Source organism: Charadrius vociferus, unplaced genomic scaffold (genome assembly GCF_000708025.1).
Source record: "Charadrius vociferus isolate BGI_N301 unplaced genomic scaffold, ASM70802v2 scaffold971, whole genome shotgun sequence".
NCBI classification, from domain to species: domain Eukaryota; kingdom Metazoa; phylum Chordata; class Aves; order Charadriiformes; family Charadriidae; genus Charadrius; species Charadrius vociferus.
Window position 1 is genome coordinate 201,365 of NW_009646664.1, and position 20,018 is coordinate 221,382.

Below are 20,018 nucleotides of genomic sequence, written 5' to 3' on the forward strand. Positions count from 1 at the left end.
TGCTGGAGCCGAGCTCAGCTGGCACCACGGTGCAGGCGTTGTTGTTGGCGTTGGTGTTGCGGCGGGGCAGGCTGGGGGTCAGCGTGGTGACGGCACTGTCGCTGGGGCATCCGTGCTGCAGCAGGAGGTCGATGCACTCCTGGCTGCCGGCTCGCCGGGCGTAGGCCAGCGGGGTCAGGCCCCGAGCGTCCCGGCTCTTCACGTCCACCCCGTACTGTGCAGGAGAGAAAGCAGCCGGTCAGCGGCACCCGGGCACCATGCGGCCCATGGGCACGGGGCTGGTGCGGCAAGAGCAGCGGCAGAGGCAGGGCAGCTCTGCAGCACTGGGGTGGGCAGGGAGAGGGAGAGGGAGACGGGAGGGTGGGCAGGGCAGCACCAGCGAGTACGTGGGGGAACCTGCAGGAAGAGGATGGACGAGGGGTGTCCTGAGACCTGAGAGCAGGGAGGTGCTGCAGTGGGGAAGCGCCGGGACAGGGCCAAAAGCCCCGTGGTGGAGGCTGCGGGGTCCTGCCTTACCCAGATGAGCAGCTGCGTGAAGACCACGTTGGCCATGGCGCAGGAGAGATGCAGTGCTGTGCGCCCATCTCCGTCCCCATAAGTCTCATTCACTTCCTCCTTGGTGCCATGGGCCAGGAGCGTCACCACGAGGCGCAGGTCATCCTCCACCCCAGCCCCCAGCAGCTGCTGCCCCAGCGGGATGTCCGACGCGGGCAGTGGAGCCAGGAAGAGCTTCTGCTCATACTTGGCCCGGATCCAGCGCTCCTTCTCCTCCCTGCCAGAGGGGACACTGTCACTGTCGCTGTCACAGGTGGGCCAACCTGCCCGGGCCCCATGTGCAAAGAGGCACGCGTGCCAGCGCTGCCACCCTGAACGCACCCCCACTAGCAGTGCACGTTTGTCACACACAGGCACCCCTCGCATGGGCCATGCTGCGGAGACCTCCCCACGCACACAGTGGTCACTGGGGCTCTGTCACACTGCTCCGGACACATGGCCAACACAGTTGTCTCACTGCACCTCCTTATCGCCCCCTATGTGCACTGTGCTTACGCCCATGCATGTACAGCAGCAGCTGTCCCACAAGCAGAGCCCACACCTGCCACGGAGCGAAGGGACACCCGCACCTCCATGCTCGTGGCCCTGCACCCGCTCCTGCATGCCCATTACATGGCAGTGCGGGGGGACACCTCTGTTCCGTGCTTGTATGTGGGCCGTGGCCAGCGGCAAGAAAAGGTTAGCTGCTCCCCACGGCAGCCCGGTGCCACGGGAGGCACGTTATCACTGCTGCCGTCTCGCCTGGTGCAAACAAAGGCTGCGGCAGCGTCCGTCCCGCCTGGGGCTGCGGGGCCGGGCGGATCGATGTGTGCCGTGCTGCCGCTATCTGCTGCCATTCTATCCATCTGCATCTGGCGGGCGGCCATCAATGCCCCACACGGAGCATGCTCACTCCTGCCGCCCCCTGACCCGCTCTTATCCGTTGATAAGCTGCAGAATGGGCTCTTGTTGGGATGAGTGACAGGAGAGTCGCTCCGATAGGGACAGACAAGGGCCTGAAAGGGACGCACCCTTGAGACCTGCACAACGCTGCCAAGCCATCTCTGTTAACCCCTTCTGCTTTGCAGCCAGCCATGGCTCCAGCAGTCACCGCATGGCCATGGCTGGCCATGACGCCCCGCTGGCCCACCAGGACAGCAGGAGAGGGCTTCCAGTGCCCAGAGAGCAGGCAGGACCCCGGACACTGGAGTACCTCCAGGATTCCTGCCCACCTCTCTGTGTGACTGGATGGCTGCTCCCAACGTCCTGAGGTGCCCTCAAGCCCTCTGGTGCGGTGGTCTGAGAAGCACCTCTGCAGTCCCCCATCTCCCTTACCGACTGCTCTCAGGGGTGGGCTTGGGGTAGCCTTCCACCGCTCCTTCCCACACAGCGTTGGCCAGGGCGTTGCCGATGGCTGTCATGACCATGAGAAGCTCGCTAGGCCAGTCGTCCAGGTCCAAGGAGCGCACACGGGACAGGTGGGTGCCCAGGTTGCGATGGATCCCGGAGCACTCAATGCACATGAGGGAGCCCAGGTTGAGACTTGCCCAGTCTGGATCTGAGGGCAGCAAGATCAGTGGGGGAGAGTTAATACCAGCATGGACTCACCAGCCCGTCTCCTACGATCCAGGAGACCCGTCTTTGCAGGCACCTGCCCACCAGATCCATTCCAAGCCCAGAGCCCCAGCAGCACAGAGAGGCAAGGACCCCAGGCTGGTCATAAGGGGTCAAGGACCAGCGTGGCAGGTGGGTCAGTCCCCCATCCCTGAAGAACCGGTCCACTGCAGGAGAGGAGGAGACAGCCCCAGAGAGAAGGTGCCTTTGGGACAGGAGGGGAGGTGGCTGGGGTGCAGCTCCCCGGGTGAGCCGCCCCACCTCCAGTGCAGCGTTTCTTACTTGGTGCATCGCAGTCCACGCAGAAGGTGTTCCCACGTGCGGTGCGGACGGCCTGCCTGGCCTGCGCATCGCTCTGGCTGCCCAGCCGAGCCTGAAACAGAAGGCACGGGAACCCTGTTTACTCAAGGCCAACTGCCCCACCACATGTCCTCTCATCGCCGTCCCAAGAGCCTGTCGGGGGGCCCCCAGCACCTCGCTGCAGCGGGCACCCCGCAGGCTCTGCTGCGGGGGCTCAGAGAACAGAGTCTGGAGGGAACACCGCGTCGCAGCCGAGCGTGCACCGGGGGAGCAAAAAGGCAGCTCTGTCCAAGGAAGGCGGGACAGCACAGGGTCCAGCCCTGGAGGGATGCAGAGAGCTCCGTGGGGCCGGAGCCAGGCTGGGGAGAGGACAGGGAGCTCAGAGAGGTGACAGGAAACACGGTGGGGAGCAGCACAGCCCCAGGGACGGGGTTGAAGCCTGACTGGGAGCAGAGGGATCAGTACGGGACCAGCCTGGACAGAGAGGGAAGCCTGGGACAGCGATGGATGCAGCAAAGCAGATGCCAGAGAGGAGGGAACAAAGCAGAACTCCGCTGTGGCCTCTTACCTTATTTTTGCTGCTCTCGCAGCCCTGCAGGCTGGCCAGGATCTGGCTCTCGATGGCCTGGACCCAAAGCTCTCGCTCCTCTGATGTTGAAGCCTCGAAGAGCCACGTCTGGCCCGTCAGGGACACGATAATGAACTCAAATGGCTCATCGGGTTCTGGAAAAGAAAGGTGTGCCATGACATGAGTGAGGCAAAGAAGGGGTCTGCCGGCCTGGCAGGGCGCGAGCACACAGACTGACCCCTGCGGCCACCGCTGTGCCCGCGCAGGGGCGGGATGGCTGGCAGCAGTGGTCCCCAGGAGGCTGCGACTGGGATGCACAGGGAGAGAGTGTGGGCAGGGAGGAACCAGAGCTCTGCACCAGCCTGTCCCTCCTGCTGCTCGCACAGCTCCTTCTGTGCCAGCGCCACTGGTGTGGGCTTGCCCTTCCTTCTGCACACAGCCTCGTCCCCCCCCCATCCCTGGCCGGGAAACCCAGGAGGCTGTGGCACCAGGCTGCTGGAAGCTGCTTGCACCATGGTCTCCATGACATGCATGTCCCACCCTCGGAGAAAGCTGCTGACCTCTTGAGCTGTGGGATCAGCTCCTCCGCAGAGCTGGTGCTCCTGAACCCCCCAAGGGCCCACAGAGCGCTCGGTGCGGCTTTAGAAGGACAGAGCCCTGCACCCCGCACTGGGACATTCAAGGAGGCCCCTTGCGCTGGGCTCAGAGGCAGCTCTTCACAGTCCTGTGCATCGAGAAGGGGCGTCATCGCCAGCTGAGGAGCACAGCCCAGAGGCGGTCCCGCTCGGGAAGCCCTCAGTGCCATGGACCACACGACGGCACAGCTGCTGTTTCCCCGTAGCGAAGGACTATGTCACAGAGACCAGGGCAGGAGCTATTGAAGAGGCAAGAGTGATGCCATTCTTGGCTCTGGCACCTCTGAGTGCCCTGCCAGGCAGGCGGCCTCCAGCTCCCAAACCTGGGGAGCTGGTAGCCATGGAGGTGCCTGGACGCCGGCCAAGAGGAGCTGCTTCCATGAGGTGTGTGGACGGCAGCGGGGACGGCAGGGGGGATGGCAGAGGAGACGGCAGGGGGAATGGCAGAGGAGACAGCAGTGGGGATGGCAGCGGGGAGGGCAGAGGGGACAGCAGCAGGGACTGCAGGGGGGATGGCAGCAGGGACGCGTGCAGGGCAGAGTGCCCATGAGGGCAGTGCTGGGCGACCTGCTCCTCAGGCGCCTCAGCCGCCCCTCTGCACAGCACCAGCATCCGCACCCCACAGGCAACCCCAGAAGATACAGCCTCAACGCTAAAGCACTTCTCTGGCTGTGAAACACATGAGGACAAGTTCCTGACTTTGACCTTCAGGGAAGACAGCTCTGGTGAGTGCCGAGGGTCACTTGGACCGCCAGGCACCTAGAGGCTGGGTACCAATGGAAGCATCAGCATCCCCACGCCGCTGCCCGGCGGCTTTCCAGGGAGGGTGTCAGCACAGGCACCTCTGCACTGGGTGGCAGAGCCAGCAGCAGCGAGACCGGGGGCAGTGAAAATGTGTGAAAGCACCTCAGGCCCCCTGGCCCTAAGAAAACGGCCCCAAAACAACCAAGAGCCAGCTGAACAGCAAGGCTTAAAAGGCAGTGTCCCCCTCTGGCTGCCGTAACGCCCCCCCAGTCTGGGCTGCCGGCGCTGGGCTCTGCCAGCCCACGCCACGGGCTGCGCCGGGCGGCCCACGGCCTCAGAGTCACACGGGGTGCCCCGTCTCAGCTTTGCACCCAAGCGCCAGCATTTACCTTTTATTGCCAACTTCAGTAGTTAGTGCAGTAAATGACTTAACTAAGCGGGGCCTGAATAGAATGACTAATAAACGTTATGTCACAGCACACGCTTCAGCTCATAGCAAAATGATTTGTAATTACCTAATTAGCGTTATGCAAATAACACCCTCATCTCCATAATGTGCCTTCCCAGCTCTCTATTAAAAGCAGGGAGTCAACTGCACGGCTCCAGAGACAGCGTGGAGGCCGAGGCGCCCAGCCTGGTCCGCGGCGAGGCATGGCTGCGCTGGCCTCCAGCCCGGCAGGGTCTGTGCCCGCCAGGGTGGGTGCGGGGAGGCGAGTCGGGGGTCCGGAGGGGACCCTCTCCTCTGCCCCACACCCCGCAACCTGCGAACGGAGCAGTCTCTCACTGTGGAGGGAAGCAGCAGGAGGGCGATGATCGAGGAACGTGCCGCAGCCCGCAGTACCCCGGCAGAGCTAACGAACGGGCGCAGAGACCACCAGCCGCGTCCCACCAAGGGCACGGCCCATCTCCGCTGCTGCGCCGCCCAGCACGGCTGTGTCCACACACACTCTTAGAACACGGGGGCAGCCACAGGAAGTCTCTCTGGGGACAGACAGCTCTGACGGGGGTGGCGGGAGAGCAGAGCCCTTCCTCTCCTTCCAGGCTCTCGCCTCCTTCAGAGGCCCCACCACCTGCGTTAACAGGTACGGGGCACAGCACCCAACTCTCCATCCCTTTCCATCACGCACAGCTGCTCACCCCACGACAACCTGAGGGTAAAATGCCGCTCCTGCTACTGTGCCACAGAGGAGAGTGCCATGCCACTCGCGCAGCAGGCTCAGGGTCTTGCATTTCATGGGGGTGAATAGTGTAAGTGACGCCTGGTGGGAAGGACGCCTGTCCTGTGACATCGCTGAGAGCGCTCCGTGGCTGTCCTGCACAGATCCCAGCGGCAGCCACGGCGCTGGGGGACTACCAGCACTGACGAAATGGACAGCTGTGGGAATGCGATGCTTGGTCTCCGCACCAGCAGACCCTCGAGAGGGCCGAATGACTCCACGATGAAGGGCTCTCCAGGGGCAGTGCCGACTGGCTTGCCTTTCCCACATAGGAAGGGGAGGGTCTTTCACTCATCTCACCCCAGAATCAGCCTGGGACGCCTCCTCTGGGGAAAGATGTCTGCAACTGCCTTTCTCCTGCTGTGAATGAGAAACGCTGGGGCATCAGGAGGAGAAGACTGGCAGTCAGTCACGCCGCTGGACTCTTCCCCTCTCTGAGAGGCACGTGCCTAATGGAGACATCGAGTTTGCCCAGCGCTCTGCCCCATCCTCCAGCTCTCAGCCGCAGGAGAGACCCCACAGTCCCTGCTCGGGGGAGCTCCCTGCGGGCAACGTGCTCCTACCCTAAGGACGTTTGCTGTAGAAGCTCCAAGGACACCAAATGCCAGCTCAAGAACAGGAGTCTAGGAAAATATACAGCTGGTAACTTCTCAATACTGAGAGAAGAAATAACCAGACAACAGCTGGGCTAACAGCCACCACCTCCGTGGCTAGCTAGCACCGTGCTCTCTGTGAGCGCTGCCGTACCCTGGACATGGGCGGGGAGCACCCAACTACTGATGGCAGCCAGCAGCAGGCGACACAGGACCCTGCTACCCCGGCACTCCGCTGGACGTCCCCAGCCACTGCTCAGCTCCAGACCGCTCACGTGCCCGCAGCTGCCCCCGCCTGCCCCACTGTCCCAGCCTGTGACCGGGACCCGCAGTGCAGCGACCCGAGCTCTCTGGCTGTGCCTAGAGACAGTTCCTGCTACCTCTGCAGGAGACTACGCGGGAGCGTGGATCAGGCCCCTGCGAGCTGCAAGGCTGATTGCTGCCCAGGGTGAAACGTCATAGCCAGGAAGGAACGAGTGGCATTTCTTCCTGGGGACAGTGACCGCCCAAGTGCCCCAGGCAGTCTGCAGTTCCCACATCTCAGATCAGGCCACACTGCTGCAGCAGCGACCAACGAAGCCACCCGTGGGGCACCCGTTTACCAGAATGGGCTCCATTCTCCTGAAATCTCCCCCACCCTTGGTCCGAGCTGCCTGCGGCTGCTGTCAGTGCGTGGCAGAGCGCGGGACAGCCGCTCAGACCTGGGGAGCGCTGGATGCACGTCAAGTGCTGCCGGCTGCAGAGCCGCTTCTGCTGCCACTAAAACAGCAGCAAGCAGGTCAGCACCGTCCCCGGGACACAGTGAGGGTTCCTGCCACGGGCCCACGTGACTCCATCACCCTTGTTCCTTGCTCTCGCTTGCTCAGTAGCTCCCCACCAAGCCCACAGGCAGGGATCCCAGCCCAACCTCCCTGTGCCGGCACGCGTCCCAGCGGAGACGAGGCAGCAAACGCCCGCCCTGTGGTGCTGCCCTGCTGCTCCTTGAAGCATGGTGGCTCCGCCTGGGGTGCCGGGCCCAGGCGGCCATGCCTTGTATGTCTCAGCCCCCTGCTCAGGACCTCGCAGAGCTCCCTGCTGCCAGGGTCCCTGCTGGGCTGCCCACACCCAGCCATGGGCAAACAGTGAGATTTTTGGGGCTCCAACCCCACTCGGGACAGACCTTCCCACAGCTCAGAGGCATCCGGGAGCCCTGGGGCTGCCCGCTCCTGGCCCGGCCCACAGTCCCGGTCAGATCACAGCCCCAGCACCGGCTTCGCAAGCCGCAGGACTTCCACTCCCCTTCCTCCTTTGTGCCTCACGGATTCCAGCTTTACTCCAAACAAAGGGCCTGTTGCTCTCAGCAGAGCCCGGGAAGAACTAACAAAGGACGACAGCTTTTCTGCCACATTAAGGCCTCTTTTGCAAGCAAAACCGCTACCCCCATTTCCCTGCAGCAAGGCGGGACGGCGTGGCAGGGCCAGACCTCTTTGGAGGCTTGGCTATGGCAGGAGCGCGGGGAGCTGCGGGAGGACACCCTCGGCTCCGCACACCGGGCTCGGCAGAGCCAGGAAGGGACTGGAGGACTCGGGGCAGCTGTAAACGTGTGCGGACCCATCTCCCCAGACGGTCTGGGACAAGTCCCTGCACGCCCTGGGGGACCTGTACAAATTAGATTGGACTCGAGTCATGGCTTCAAGGAAAGTATGGGGCTTCCTCAGATTTTTCCGGGGAGAGGCACAGATTTCGGATGTGGTATGCGCATTATGGCCAGACAAACAGGTAACACCAAGCAGACGACACAGGCAGAAGGATTCGGACTACCTCTGTTGAAGCAGAGTTGGCGGAAAGCCCTTCCCTGCACCATGCACAGGACACAGGCTCTGTCCCGGTGGCCGTGATGGCCAGAAGAGCCCCAGATGTCACCAGAAGAGCCCCAGATCTCACCAGCTAAGACCCAACAGGGCTAAGGTCCCGGTGGAAACTGCTCCTATGGGAGGGGAAGCCCCTTCCAGCCGCCCCGGGGTAAAGGGGCTATCCCAGGGCCAGAAGGCAGAGCCCCTCTCCCCGGCTCTGCGGCTGCCGGCAGGCGTGCTGGTGGGAGTCCATTACGCCAGCTCCATTAGAATTAGTGGGCAGTGGAAATGAACGTGCTTGTTTCTCTCTCTCTTGATGATTTTTTGATGATGTTTTAAAGACTGAGCTCCGTGAAGAGTCGCTGAGCAGAGTTCGGTGCGAGCCGGCTCTGCTAATGGGCGTTAACCCCATGACCCAGCTCCAACGCCGCCCAGCAACGAGTGCTCCAAATGAGAGCAAAATTAGCGAGGGCACTGCACGGCGGCCAGGACGGGCTGGGGCTGTGCGGCGCTCAGCCCCGACCAGCAACTGAGTCACCAAGCAGAGCGGGCCTGAGGACTTCTGCAGCAACCGCGGGGAGGTGATGGGCCCTCGCGGCGTTACCCTTCGGCAGCCTGCTGTGCCAGAGAGGGGGGCAGCCAGCTGACCCCCCCCCCGCCCTCCCAAAGCCAGCCTTGGGAGGAAGCATCTCCTCAGGGCCAGCAGATGAGCACCACAGGACCGGGAAGAAATGGGGAACCTGAGACATCCTGCGTGCCCTGCCAGCAACCGGCACCAAGTGAAAGAAAGAGGGCAAGGGAAGAGCCCCAGGAAGAGGCCAGGGTAGGACAGAGCTGCTGCCCAAAGGTGTCCCGCAGCCGGGATGTCCGGCAGAGTGGTGGATCTCGGTGGCACCTGCAGCAGCAGCAGGGGATGTTGGAGAGGAGAAGCAGCACAGGGAGAAAGCGACACAGCGGCATCCCAGAGTGTTGCCCTCACAGCTCATGCCAGGGCCCTTCTCTCTGCTCTCAGTGGGAGGAAGCACAGCTCTGAGCAGAACTGGTACGTTTGGGCGGTGAAAACCTCCTTAGCTTCAGTGCACAGCCGGGTGCGGGGACCTGGCCTGCCCCGTGAAGGGTTCTGACCACACAGCGCATCAACGCAGAAGAGCCCAGCCCACCCACAGACCCCACTGCAGGGACCTGCAGTCAAGGGAGCGGCACGTCCCACCACCTTCCCCATGGACACCCTGCTTCTCCCTGCGGTGCGGGATGAAACCCCAGGGCTGTGTGCCTCCCCGGGGAGCTGCAGTGGCCACATCCCTCACAGGTACCCAAGGTGCCCCTGCACAGCGCTGGGGCAGCACCCTCCGAGCACAAGCAGCAATACGGGGCGTGCTGCCCCCCTGTCCCTCAGCATCAGGACACAGAGCGGCTCTGCAGGGAGGACACAGAAGATGGAGCAATGCCCCTCTAGTCACAGCGGGAGATGCGGCACGGTGCTCCTCACCCGGTGTGGCAGGATCATGCTTCTCCCAGCACTCAGGATGCAGGGCTGCAATTCTCTCCCCCCACAGGGCACTGGACAGAGCTCCCCCACAGCGGCCCATGAGACACAGGGCAGCACTTCCCGCCCCAGTGGGCTGGACAGGAGGGAGCTCAGCACATGGGACGGGCAGGAGCACTTCCATGCCAGCACACCAGGCACGGAGAGCCCTCCTTGACCCGGCTCCCCAGGTGGGTCCTTCCCCGAGCAGATGGGACGCAGCCCCTGCCCCACATGCAGGATGGTGCGGGACGCCTCCCCCCGCATCCCAGCAGGTCCAGGAAGGAGGAGCGGGATCCCACTCAAGTTCAGCAAAACGCGAAGCAGAGCCCACGCTGAGCCATGCCCTGCTCTCGAGGCAGAAGGTGCCTCTTCCACCTCCACTCTCCCCCGGCTCCCAGCCACAGCCAGTCTGCCCCTTTGCACTGCCCTTCTCAGAATCACAGAATCATTTAGGTTGGAAAAGACCTGTAAGATTATTGAGTCCAACCGTAAACCTAAGACTGCCAAGTCCACCACTGAACCATGTCCTTAAGTGCAACACCTACATGTCTTTTAAATACCCCCAGGGCCTTTTTTCACCGGGCACCTTTCCAGCCACTCTTCTCCTACTCCCATCCCTTCTCCCGCTCCCATCCCTTCTCCCGTTCCCACTCCCATCCATTCTCCTGCTCCCATCCATTCCCCTGCTCCCATCCCTTCTCCCACTCCCATCCCTTCTCCCACTCCCATCCATTCTCCCGCTCCAGTGCAACACCTACATGTCTTTTAAATACCCCCAGGGCCTTTTTTCACCGGGCACCTTTCCAGCCACTCTTCTCCTACTCCCATCCCTTCTCCCGCTCCCATCCATTCTCCCACTCCCATCCATTCTCCCGCTCCCATCCCTTCTCCCGTTCCCACTCCCATCCATTCTCCCGCTCCCATCCATTCTCCTGCTCCCATCCCTTCTCCCGCTCCCATCCCTTCTCCCGTTCCCACTCCCATCCATTCTCCTGCTCCCGTCCATTCTCCTGCTCCCATCCCTTCTCCCACTTGGAGCTGATGTAGCAGAGGTGCCTCTGGATGCTCTGGCCAGTGGGTGGTCAGACCGAGAGGAGACGGGGGGACACCTCCAGCGTGTGGGGCGCACGGCAGGGAACCAAGGGCTGCTCCTGCCTTCGGTGTGGGGGTCCCTGGCCCGCAGCCACTCTCTTGCTGCCAAGTCCATGAAGAGTGGCCAGGAGCGGGGCAGCCAGCAGGCCCTGCAGCCTCGGGATGCTTGTTTGCAAGCTGCCACTGTACCACATCATTATGAGGTGTTTGGGATATCAACAAATTAGCAGGCGTCTGGGAAGAGAAGGATGCAGCACCATTCGTAAATGTCAGCTCGCTGCCTCCTCATTTTGCAGATCATTAAACCCAATATTCCTAACCTGTATTAGTGCAATGGGGACAGGCCCCCTCCACAGCGACAAGCCGCCAGGAGAGCCGCAGCGAGAACATTGCTATGGAGACCCCACAGTGCCTTCTGTCCCCATGCCCCCGGACCCCAGAGTGCCTCCGGGCCCCAGCGTGCCCCAGGCGGAGCTGGCACGGTCCCACCGCCCCCGTGCTGCCCGTCCTGCTCGTGGGGCCAGGGGCGGCAGCGGCAGGGAGGGCTCTGCGCAGGGATGGGCGCGCAGCCGTACGACAGAGGGCACGCCGTGGGGCACCAACGTGTGCGTGCGTGTCGGGAAGGACAGCAAAGGCAGTTGAGAAGGTAACCCCCAGGGACACCGCAGGGTACACGGTGATGTGCAGAGGGCGTCACTGCAAGGGACCAGGAGCGTCATTCCTGTGTATATGGCGGGGGGACGGGGGGATGCCATGTGGGGCGCAGCGTGTGCACGCAGCACAGCGGTGCTGGGAGACCGCAGGAGGGCCACGTGGGGTGCACGCACTGGGGGGGGGGGTCCTGCTGTGGGCACAGGACACGGACAGTGCAGGCTTCACGGTGCGTGGGACGGCTCGCTGCAAGACAGCAGTGGGGATAGGGGTGTGCGCACGAGGGTCCCTCAGGGGGCGAGACGGAGCTGTACACGGTCCCCCCAGGAACCACAGAACGAGGGGGGCGTGGAGCTGATAGAGACGGGGGCTCGGCCGTGGCGCGGCGATGCACAGGCACAGGCTGCTTTCCTCCCGCCAGGACGGAGCAGGGAGCTCGCAGGGTCTGTAATGAGCAGGAGTGACTTGTTAGCACTGAATTAAGAGGCTTGGCGGAAGGGAGCGCGCGGGTGACACAGGCTGCGTGGGGCAGGCGGGAGCTGAGCGATAGCAGCTGGAATCCCCAGCAATCTGGTAAGCGCAGCTCAGCCCCGGACTCCCAGCTCGCCGCGATCGGGTTCCAACAGCCCCTGACAGTTGGTATTAATCACGCACATCGCCCCAACACAACTCTTTACTGGCCATCAATTTCCCGTGGGTTTTAAAACTAAAAAACAAAGACAAAACCGCGTCGTTTGGCCGCCACTGAGAAGCACATTAAGGGGCTGTCAGCTTCTCGCCATGCACCCTGCATCACTCTTTAAGCACATGAGAAGTTCATTATCCCCGGAGCTCTGGCAGCCATGGGGATGCTGGCGTAGGGAGCGTCGCGAAGGTGCTCCTGCCGTCAGACGTGCCTGGTGGCTCCCTGGGGCCCTCCCGGCCGCTGGAAACAGGAGCCGGGGGTCCCGGGCACGGAGGCAGCACGGCCGCAGTGGGAGCTCCAGGGTTGTCCGTGGCAGGATGGGGGAGTCCTGGCTGCACGCCGTGCTGGGCTTTGATCTCAAGCAGACTTGCCCGACGGTGCCTGCAGGCTGACGATGCCACCCCACCGTGGTGACGAGCTCTTCCTGGGGCTGCTGCGACGTCCCCTGACAGCCTGACACCACATTTGCCAGCCTGTGGGTGCTCCCTGACAGCCTGAGCCGCACTCTGGTTTGGTGACATCCCCGGCAGCCCAATACCACGCTTGCCATAGTTTGCTGATGCTCCCTAGCAACCTGACACTGCGCTCTCTTTAACATGCGACCATGTAAAAAAGCAACAGCTCGTTTGATTTATGATACTTCAGAACAACTAAGATTCAATTGCTCCGCACGTCCCTGGCTCTGATTACCTCCTAAATGAGATAAACTGATGGCAATTTATCCCCAGACCTCACCAACTTTCCCAGGATGCTAACCTGCGACGCTCGTGCCCCGCACACGCGGCCGTCGGGACAGTGGCATCCGAAGGCAGCTTGCCTGCAGCCCAAGCCGCCCACTCCTCTGCACTGCCCGGCTGCCGCTCACCGCCTGGGAGAGACGCTGTGACGGAGAGCCGAGCTGGACACCGCGCCTGGCCCGACGCGGCTGCGGAGGTCTCCTGGCAGGAGGCTTTGGGGGCTGCTGGCAGCGGTGCTCCCCACGCCGGCACTGCCACACCGGCGTGAGCTCATGGAGAGCACAGCCGGTCACCGGGCTGTCCCCCACGCTCCTCCGAGACAGCATACCCTCACAGCGGGATGAGCACCACGAGGGATGGCAGTGCACAGTGATTTTCACATGTTCACCATGTTGGCTACGTGAAAGCAAAAAGCTCAGATTATCCTGCTGTGAAAAAAACACTGGTAACTGTTCAAAAGCAGCTAAAAAAGACTCAAGGAAGAATCAGACATACTTATGGACACCAGTCCATGGCATAGGCCATCAGTTGTGCCCATGATGTGAGGCAATGCTCAGCCCCGGGCCCACAGCTGGAACCAATTGCTGACCATTAAGCCACCAGGATGGGACCTCACCTAGAGGCTCGTTATCTCTCATTTGCTCGCTGCCAGCTCCTGTCTCTGACGCTGCCAGGCAGGACAGTGACCCGGGTGTGACTCCCAGCCAGTGTTCGCCCTGAGCGTCCAGGCAGCGACAACCCAGGCATCACTCCCTGAGTCCCTCCTCCGCACCTGCCCTGGGCTGCCCGGTCCCGGGGAAGAGCCGTGGCGGCGCCCTGAGCTGCACTGGCCCTGGGGAGCAGTCCCAGTGCTGCGGGCAGCAGGGGGACAAAGCGAGTCGCCCACGGAGGGTAGCACGGGTGGGGAGACCCAGTGCCAACCAGACGTACAGCCAGCAGGGGACGGATCGTCAGCCTGAAAAGGAGTGTGCGATTCAGCTCCGCAATTTGTACCGAGCACAGGGATGTACGAGGACCCTTTCCAGAGATGTCCCCCTCTCCCCAAAATGGGGTATACAGCTGTTTGCTAACATCAGGCTGGCTACCACAGGACCAAGCCGTGAGCTTCCAAGCGCGTGCTGCCTCCACACAGCCGCAGCGGCAGGCTCCTGCGGACACGGAGCGCAGCGCCGCATGCACCGGTGCTGCCCACCACCCCTGTGGACCCGCAGCACGCGCAGCCTGGCTCCCCAGGAGGTGCTGGCGCAGGGCGACCTACGAGAATGGCAGAACTGACCCAGCCTTTGGAAACCCAACTTTGCAACCGGATCAGTTTTCTAGTATAGCAGATTACATAAAAAACAAACGCAAGGTAAGATTTTGGAAAAGCCACCCAAAAAGCCAGAAAACCCACTGTACAACACCTCATGTGGAAGATGTTCTGACCCAGCGTGTGCCTGGGAGCTCTCGTTCTCTGGGCCTGGCAACAGCACTGCGCCAGTGGATGCTGCACCGCTCACCGACTGAGGAAGGACACGGGGACTTGGGCGGACTGGATTCACGCCGGAGACACAGAGGGTGGCTTGCTCGTGCGGCTGCAGGTGACGGATGCCCCCTCTGCTCCACCGTGCCCCTCCTGCCTCTGTCCCGCTCTCCCAACTCCTCGTGGCGTGTCCTCACTGCTCCCTGCCCACCGCCGCACTGGAGCACGCTCAGCAGCGGCTGCCACGTGTCCCGGCAGCGGCAGTACTGCCAGTCACTGGGGAGGTATTTTTCCTGCTCCCGGCACTGGTGCCAGAGGCTTCTGGCAGCAGGAGGAGCAACTGTGTGCAAGGTCTGCGCAGTGACAAATGAAGTTTGGTAACTGACACTTCACTGGCAAATGACAGTCCAGGTTGATAAATGTGAAGTAATGCACATTGGGGGAAAAAATTACATTACTCCAATACCTGACAGGGCTCTAAATTAACTGTATCAACCCAAGACAGGGCTGGGATGTCACTGGAAGTAGCCCAAGACCTCTGCCCAGCACACCACCGTGGGGAAGGACCAGGGCAGGGAAAACATTCTGATGCGCTCGTACACATCATGTGGCACCACATCATCACTGTGTGCAGCCTCCGTCACCGCACCTTCCAAGGATACTGCCAAACAGGGAAAGACAGCAAGAGCGAGCATGGGTCTGAAAAAAAGTCCCCACGAAGTGACAGAAAAACTGGGATGGCTCAAATGTTTGTGGACCGGGCGCCCAAGGAGGAGGGTGGCAATCATCTGTTCTGCCCGCGTGGGTGCAGAGGGCAGGGAATTCTGCCGGGGATGGATCACACACACATCGTGGAAAAGTAACTTATTTAATTTTAAGACTTTGAGCCGGGGTTAGTCCACATTACTGCTTCATAAAAGTGTTCCCACATTTAATAACCTTTTCCACTAAGAAATTGTATTCAGTTTTGTGCAAGTTGAGCTCCCACCCTCTGCACCTTCTCAGGCACCCGTCAGCTATGCTGAGCAGCGCTGCAGGACCAGACTGCTTTCTCTCTAAGTACTGAAAACATTAGTCCTTCGCTTCTCAGCCTTCGTTCTGGTAAGCTGAGTATCTTAATGTCCACACCATAAATATGTTCATCAGACCCAAGCCTCTTTTAGGACCTTCTTTACAACTCTCTCCAGTATTTCCACACTCTCTTGAAGTATTGTTTCCAGGATGGGACACGGTACGTTAGCACGTACTAAGGTGCAAAGTCATTCTACTCTTTGGTATCACACTTTTCAGACATACAGAGAATACACATCTCTCTCTTTGCCAAAGCACTGGTCTGAGAACTGCAAACCGAGAGCTGATGGGGGGAAGGGCAGTAACGTGTCTGAAGAGTCAACGTGTACCCATAGCTAAGAACGCATCAGTTGTTTAACAAAATGTACGCACAGATAATAGTTCTTGCTTTCCGTGAGACATCCAGTGTACATTATAGACTCGGATGATGCTCAAGATACCTGAATCAACCACCGCAAAGGGGAAATCTTTCTGAACTCAGTGGTTTTCAGGTGAAGGTAACTACAACAGGAAAGACAACCACAGAACTGCCGAACTCCCGTGCAGATCATCTCCACACTGTTTCTGAGAGAGAAGTTAAGAGGAGTTGTTCTGCCCCAGCAAACCTGGGCTGCCGGTCTACAGGCTGACCCGTGACTTGGAGCAAGACACCAGCACAGCCGCAGCGTGCTTTGTCAGGTACAGGCCAACAAATGCACAGGCTAAAATTTCTGGTGTGTTTTACAATAGCCATTAGTTTCAAACACGTGTACTTAAACCCTCTCCCCCTGCCTTTAGTTATCTGAACGAAATCTTTACTGTGGTTTACTACAAAATCCTGTTGAGTGCTCTGGACAGGACAAAGTCAAACCTTACAGACTGAGGATCGCTTTTTCCCCAGAGGCTAACCACAGATGCAGGCTTTGCACAACGTGGTTGCTCATCTCTACCTGGACAAATCTGGATGGCTTTTCACAGCAAAACACCCCTCTCAACACATCTCGGCCCTGCAGCCTCACAGGCTCCCTGCCAAGCTTTGCGGTCCTCTTCAGACACCGCAGAGACACCAAAATTTCCCGACAGAAAAACCATCAGTACGTTTAGCACAGGCAAAGCAATGTACACATCTTCAACTTGGTTTCCTGAAGCAGACACATTTTTCCAAAAAACCCTCAGCTTGAGGCAGACGGCCAGGATGGGTCTTTTAAATAATGAAAGTCTGGCAAATTTACAGGCAAACAGAAATAGGTTCTTTCTTGTAGTTGAAAGTGTCTGCACACCTTAAGCGTAGTTAAGCACACCCTAACTGTGTGCTGTGCTCTCAGCTCTGCTAATACAGTTAGTAATTATTATTACCACTAACAGTATGTGCAGTCATGGGCACGATGGCAGTCCTGCTTCCACCGCGGGTGAGAAATCAGGCGCAGAGCAAGAGGGGTGCGTTGCCCCTTTCTGCCTAAGCGCAAGCCAGCTCAGCCGAGGAGCACACCGAGCCCCAGGACCCCGACGAGCCCTGGCAGGACTCCTGAGTGCCCGGTGCCCTGAGCTGGCAGAGCTGCCCCCAGGCAGCAGACCTCTCCTACCTTCTGCTGCCGTGCTGGGGCCATCAGGCCGAGTGGTCCCCGTGCTCTTTTTCCGGCGATGCTTCTTCCTGTTTGCGTGCGGCGATGGAGGCGGCTCAAGCTTTGGGCTGGCAGCACTGGAAATGTTTGGGCTGGAGCTGAGAGAATCGGCAGTACCGTTAGCTGGGAACAAAGATAAAGAAAGTGATGTACAACCAGACAGTGACAGTCTACACTTTCTAGAGCCAGCCAAGCATCCTGGAGACGACTCCAGTGCTCTGCCTGGCTCAAACTGCGCAGCCCCGTGAGACAGGGCAGTACCCGCACTCAGCCCCATCGCACGGGGCAGCTCCGACATCTGCTCCAGCTCAGGCTCCTTTGGCAGGGTCAGGCTGGACACGCTCTGCGCTGGGATTCAGCCGGGACAATGATGCCGGGACAGCACTGGCACCTACGTGGCCGGGACAAGCACAGTGGCATCACTGGGGTCAGCCTGACATGCCAACCCCGCAGCGCATGTCCCTGGGCGTACTGCTCAGCGGCAGCGTCCTCCTGGGACGACACATGCGTTTGGGGCAGGGACAGTCTCAGGAGGTGTTCTCGGCCCCCCAGGTCCCGGGGTCTGCAGTGCCGCTGCAGAAGCCTCGAGCCCCCCCGGCACCGCTCCGCCAGACGAGGTGACTGGGGTTGCCACGCTCAGGAACCTAAGCATGATGGTCTCAATAGGCTTCCGATACGGAGCTGAAGAAGCTGCATCCCCAGCAGCAACGCACCAAATTTATCCTCAATCATACTGTTCCTTACAATTAATAGCAGAATTAGAAACAATCAGGGAGCTGCCTAATTACTGTCAATTAGAGCGCGCTAATCAAGCTCCGATCACACACACACACGCTGCCGCTGCACTCACCATTAAATGTCAAATTTCATTAGAGACCAGCAACAAAATCAAAAGCCTGACATTCAATTTCAGCAGCACACACAGCGCAGGCTTCCAATCAGCATAAAAATGCAGACTCCGGGGAAGGCAACGAGGCGCAGGAGCCCTCGCTGCACTGTTAACCCTCTCCGAAATACACTCCTGCCGCTCCAGTGTCCACCCCCCCACAGGGCACCTATGGCACCTCCGCTCCCAGCCCGCTTCCATCCCGGGCAGCTCGCCGTCCTCTTTGCAACAGCCCCACGTCTCCCTCCAACTCCCAACCTCCAATTGCCGTGTTCCGTGGCACCTCAAATTAAGAAAGCAATTGCAGCGTCTAACAGGGGCAGCGCCCTCCAGCAGCGGGGAGCTGCCGAGCCCTTCTCCCGCTCCAGCCTGGCCTCGGCTCTCCCTTCTCAGCCCAGTTGGCTCAGACTGGCTCTCTGGGCTTGGGCTGTCTCTGCGAGGCAAGACCCACACCAGCAGTGGGATGGAGGGCTACCGGCAGTGGCCAGGAGCTGCCCCGTGCCGGGGTCTGGGTGCAGCCGGCGTGCCCCGCGCCAGGCTGGGCGAGGATGCGGCATCAGAGCTCCTCCATCTCCGGCTTCTACTACATTTGACACAGACTAGTAGGGTGTTTCTGCTGCTATTTATCCACAGGGAAATAGTTCACCCTTGACAATTAAGAGAGATAAATCTAATAAATTCAGACTCCATTTTTATAAATATAAATTACTGATACCGCTCAACAGGACTACGCTTAGAGCAGGTGTGAGGCACCTTCATCTCCCAGCCTGGATGTCGCAGGGGACCTGAACTTTCTCGTCGGAGGCTACACGTGGTGCATCCAGCCTACCTCTGCTGCCCACCTGCTCACCAGGACGTCCCCAGGGCCAAACCACACACCGCCGGCATCCTGCCCCCCTCCAGGCTCAGCGCGAGGGTTCGTGCCCTTCTGCAGCTCCCGACAACGTGCCTGCAGGCTGCGGTGAGCCTGACACCTCCCGCTCCGCCGCACACAGATCACCCACGTCCCTGCTCTTCTCGCTGCCCAGGAGCTACGGCCACAGCGCTGGGGGCTTCCAGGGCCCCCATTGGGATGGGGATGGGACTGCAGTGGGGTGAGGGCAGAACGTGAAACAGGCTCTCTCTACAAGATCAGGTATTGCTGGTTCGTCCTCGTTTTCCCCAGCAGGACAGGACTGACCTGCCCAAGGACCTCCAGTCCCTGTCTCACCATGGGAACCCTTCTGCAGGCACACGTGGGACCTCCTGCTTCCTCCCTCCCAACCAGCTGGACTCATGGGCAGCCCCGGGTCCCCGCGGGTGGGCCACAGAGGTCCTCCCATAAAGGACAACCACAAAATGTGCTGGAGCATGTTCACACCACCTGTACAGCCCGTCCCATCCCTCTGCGTGTGCTCTCCAGGGCACAGCCAGAGGAGGCAGCCTGTTCCTCGGAGCCCTGAAGGCAGCCTGCACCCTCTGCACATGCCCGCGAGTCTGCTCTGAGTACAGACATATTCCCCACTTAGAGCTTGGACCCGGGCTGCACGGACACCGCGGCACAGCCGGGGTTCAGGCACCGGTGCGAGGGACGCCGGCATCAGGGTTCCCCTGGCGCCAGGGGTTTGCCACAGTGCTCCGCCTGCCCCGGCCCTTTCTCCACAGCCCCGAGCGGGTCTGAGGTGGGAGACAGGTACGAAGTCACTGCTGTCCCCGCCAGGGCTGCTGGGACGGGGCTGGGGGCTGTGAGCTGTGCGACGCACTGTGCGGCTGCTCCAGAGGACAGCCAGGCTGGTGGCCCCTCGTACGGCACGGACCCTGCAGCACCGCTGGCCCAGTGGCACACCTCTGGAGCACTAAGCCAGACTGACCCACAGGGCTCAGGGTCCAGCACAGCGCAGCGGGACCCGGGCAGAGGGGACGAGCAGCCATCAGCGCTCGAGACACACAATTAGCACCCAGTCGACACCTCACCCCTCCACGACATCTCACCCCTCCGCGTCACCGGGAGAAGCAGCAGCATCTCAGCTCCCACTTGTGTCAGTCTCCAGGTTATTTTGCGAGAAGGAGGCAGACCGCTCGGGGTGGCTGCACGCACCGCAGGCTCCTCCTGTGGACAGGGAGCAGAGCCCTTGTCCTGGGACACTCCAGCCAGCGCAGGCAGAACGCGCAGTGCAGCTGCGCCAGCCCCTGGGCTCTGCAGCGGGGCTGCTGGCAGGAGTAGGGGACCTGCCACGACGGTCCCTGGGGCTGGGGGCCATGCAGGCGGGGCGGCGGCGGCCGGGAGGG

The 20,018-nt window shown here is 60.9% G+C and overlaps 1 protein-coding gene across 1 annotated transcript in view; it reads right to left on the bottom strand.

Annotated features, from left to right (window-relative positions):
* The window catches only part of AGAP3 (ArfGAP with GTPase domain, ankyrin repeat and PH domain 3), a 138,561-nt gene that overhangs the window by 40,635 nt on the left and 77,908 nt on the right, over positions 1 to 20,018 (bottom strand). The window contains exons 12-17 of the mRNA XM_009889178.1: positions 16,826 to 16,987; positions 3,017 to 3,171; positions 2,431 to 2,521; positions 1,870 to 2,092; positions 517 to 772; positions 26 to 214 (exon numbers count right to left, since the gene is read on the bottom strand). Coding sequence (XP_009887480.1) covers positions 26 to 214; positions 517 to 772; positions 1,870 to 2,092; positions 2,431 to 2,521; positions 3,017 to 3,171; positions 16,826 to 16,987 — 1,076 coding nt within the window. The remainder of the gene's footprint in view (positions 1 to 25; positions 215 to 516; positions 773 to 1,869; positions 2,093 to 2,430; positions 2,522 to 3,016; positions 3,172 to 16,825; positions 16,988 to 20,018) is intronic.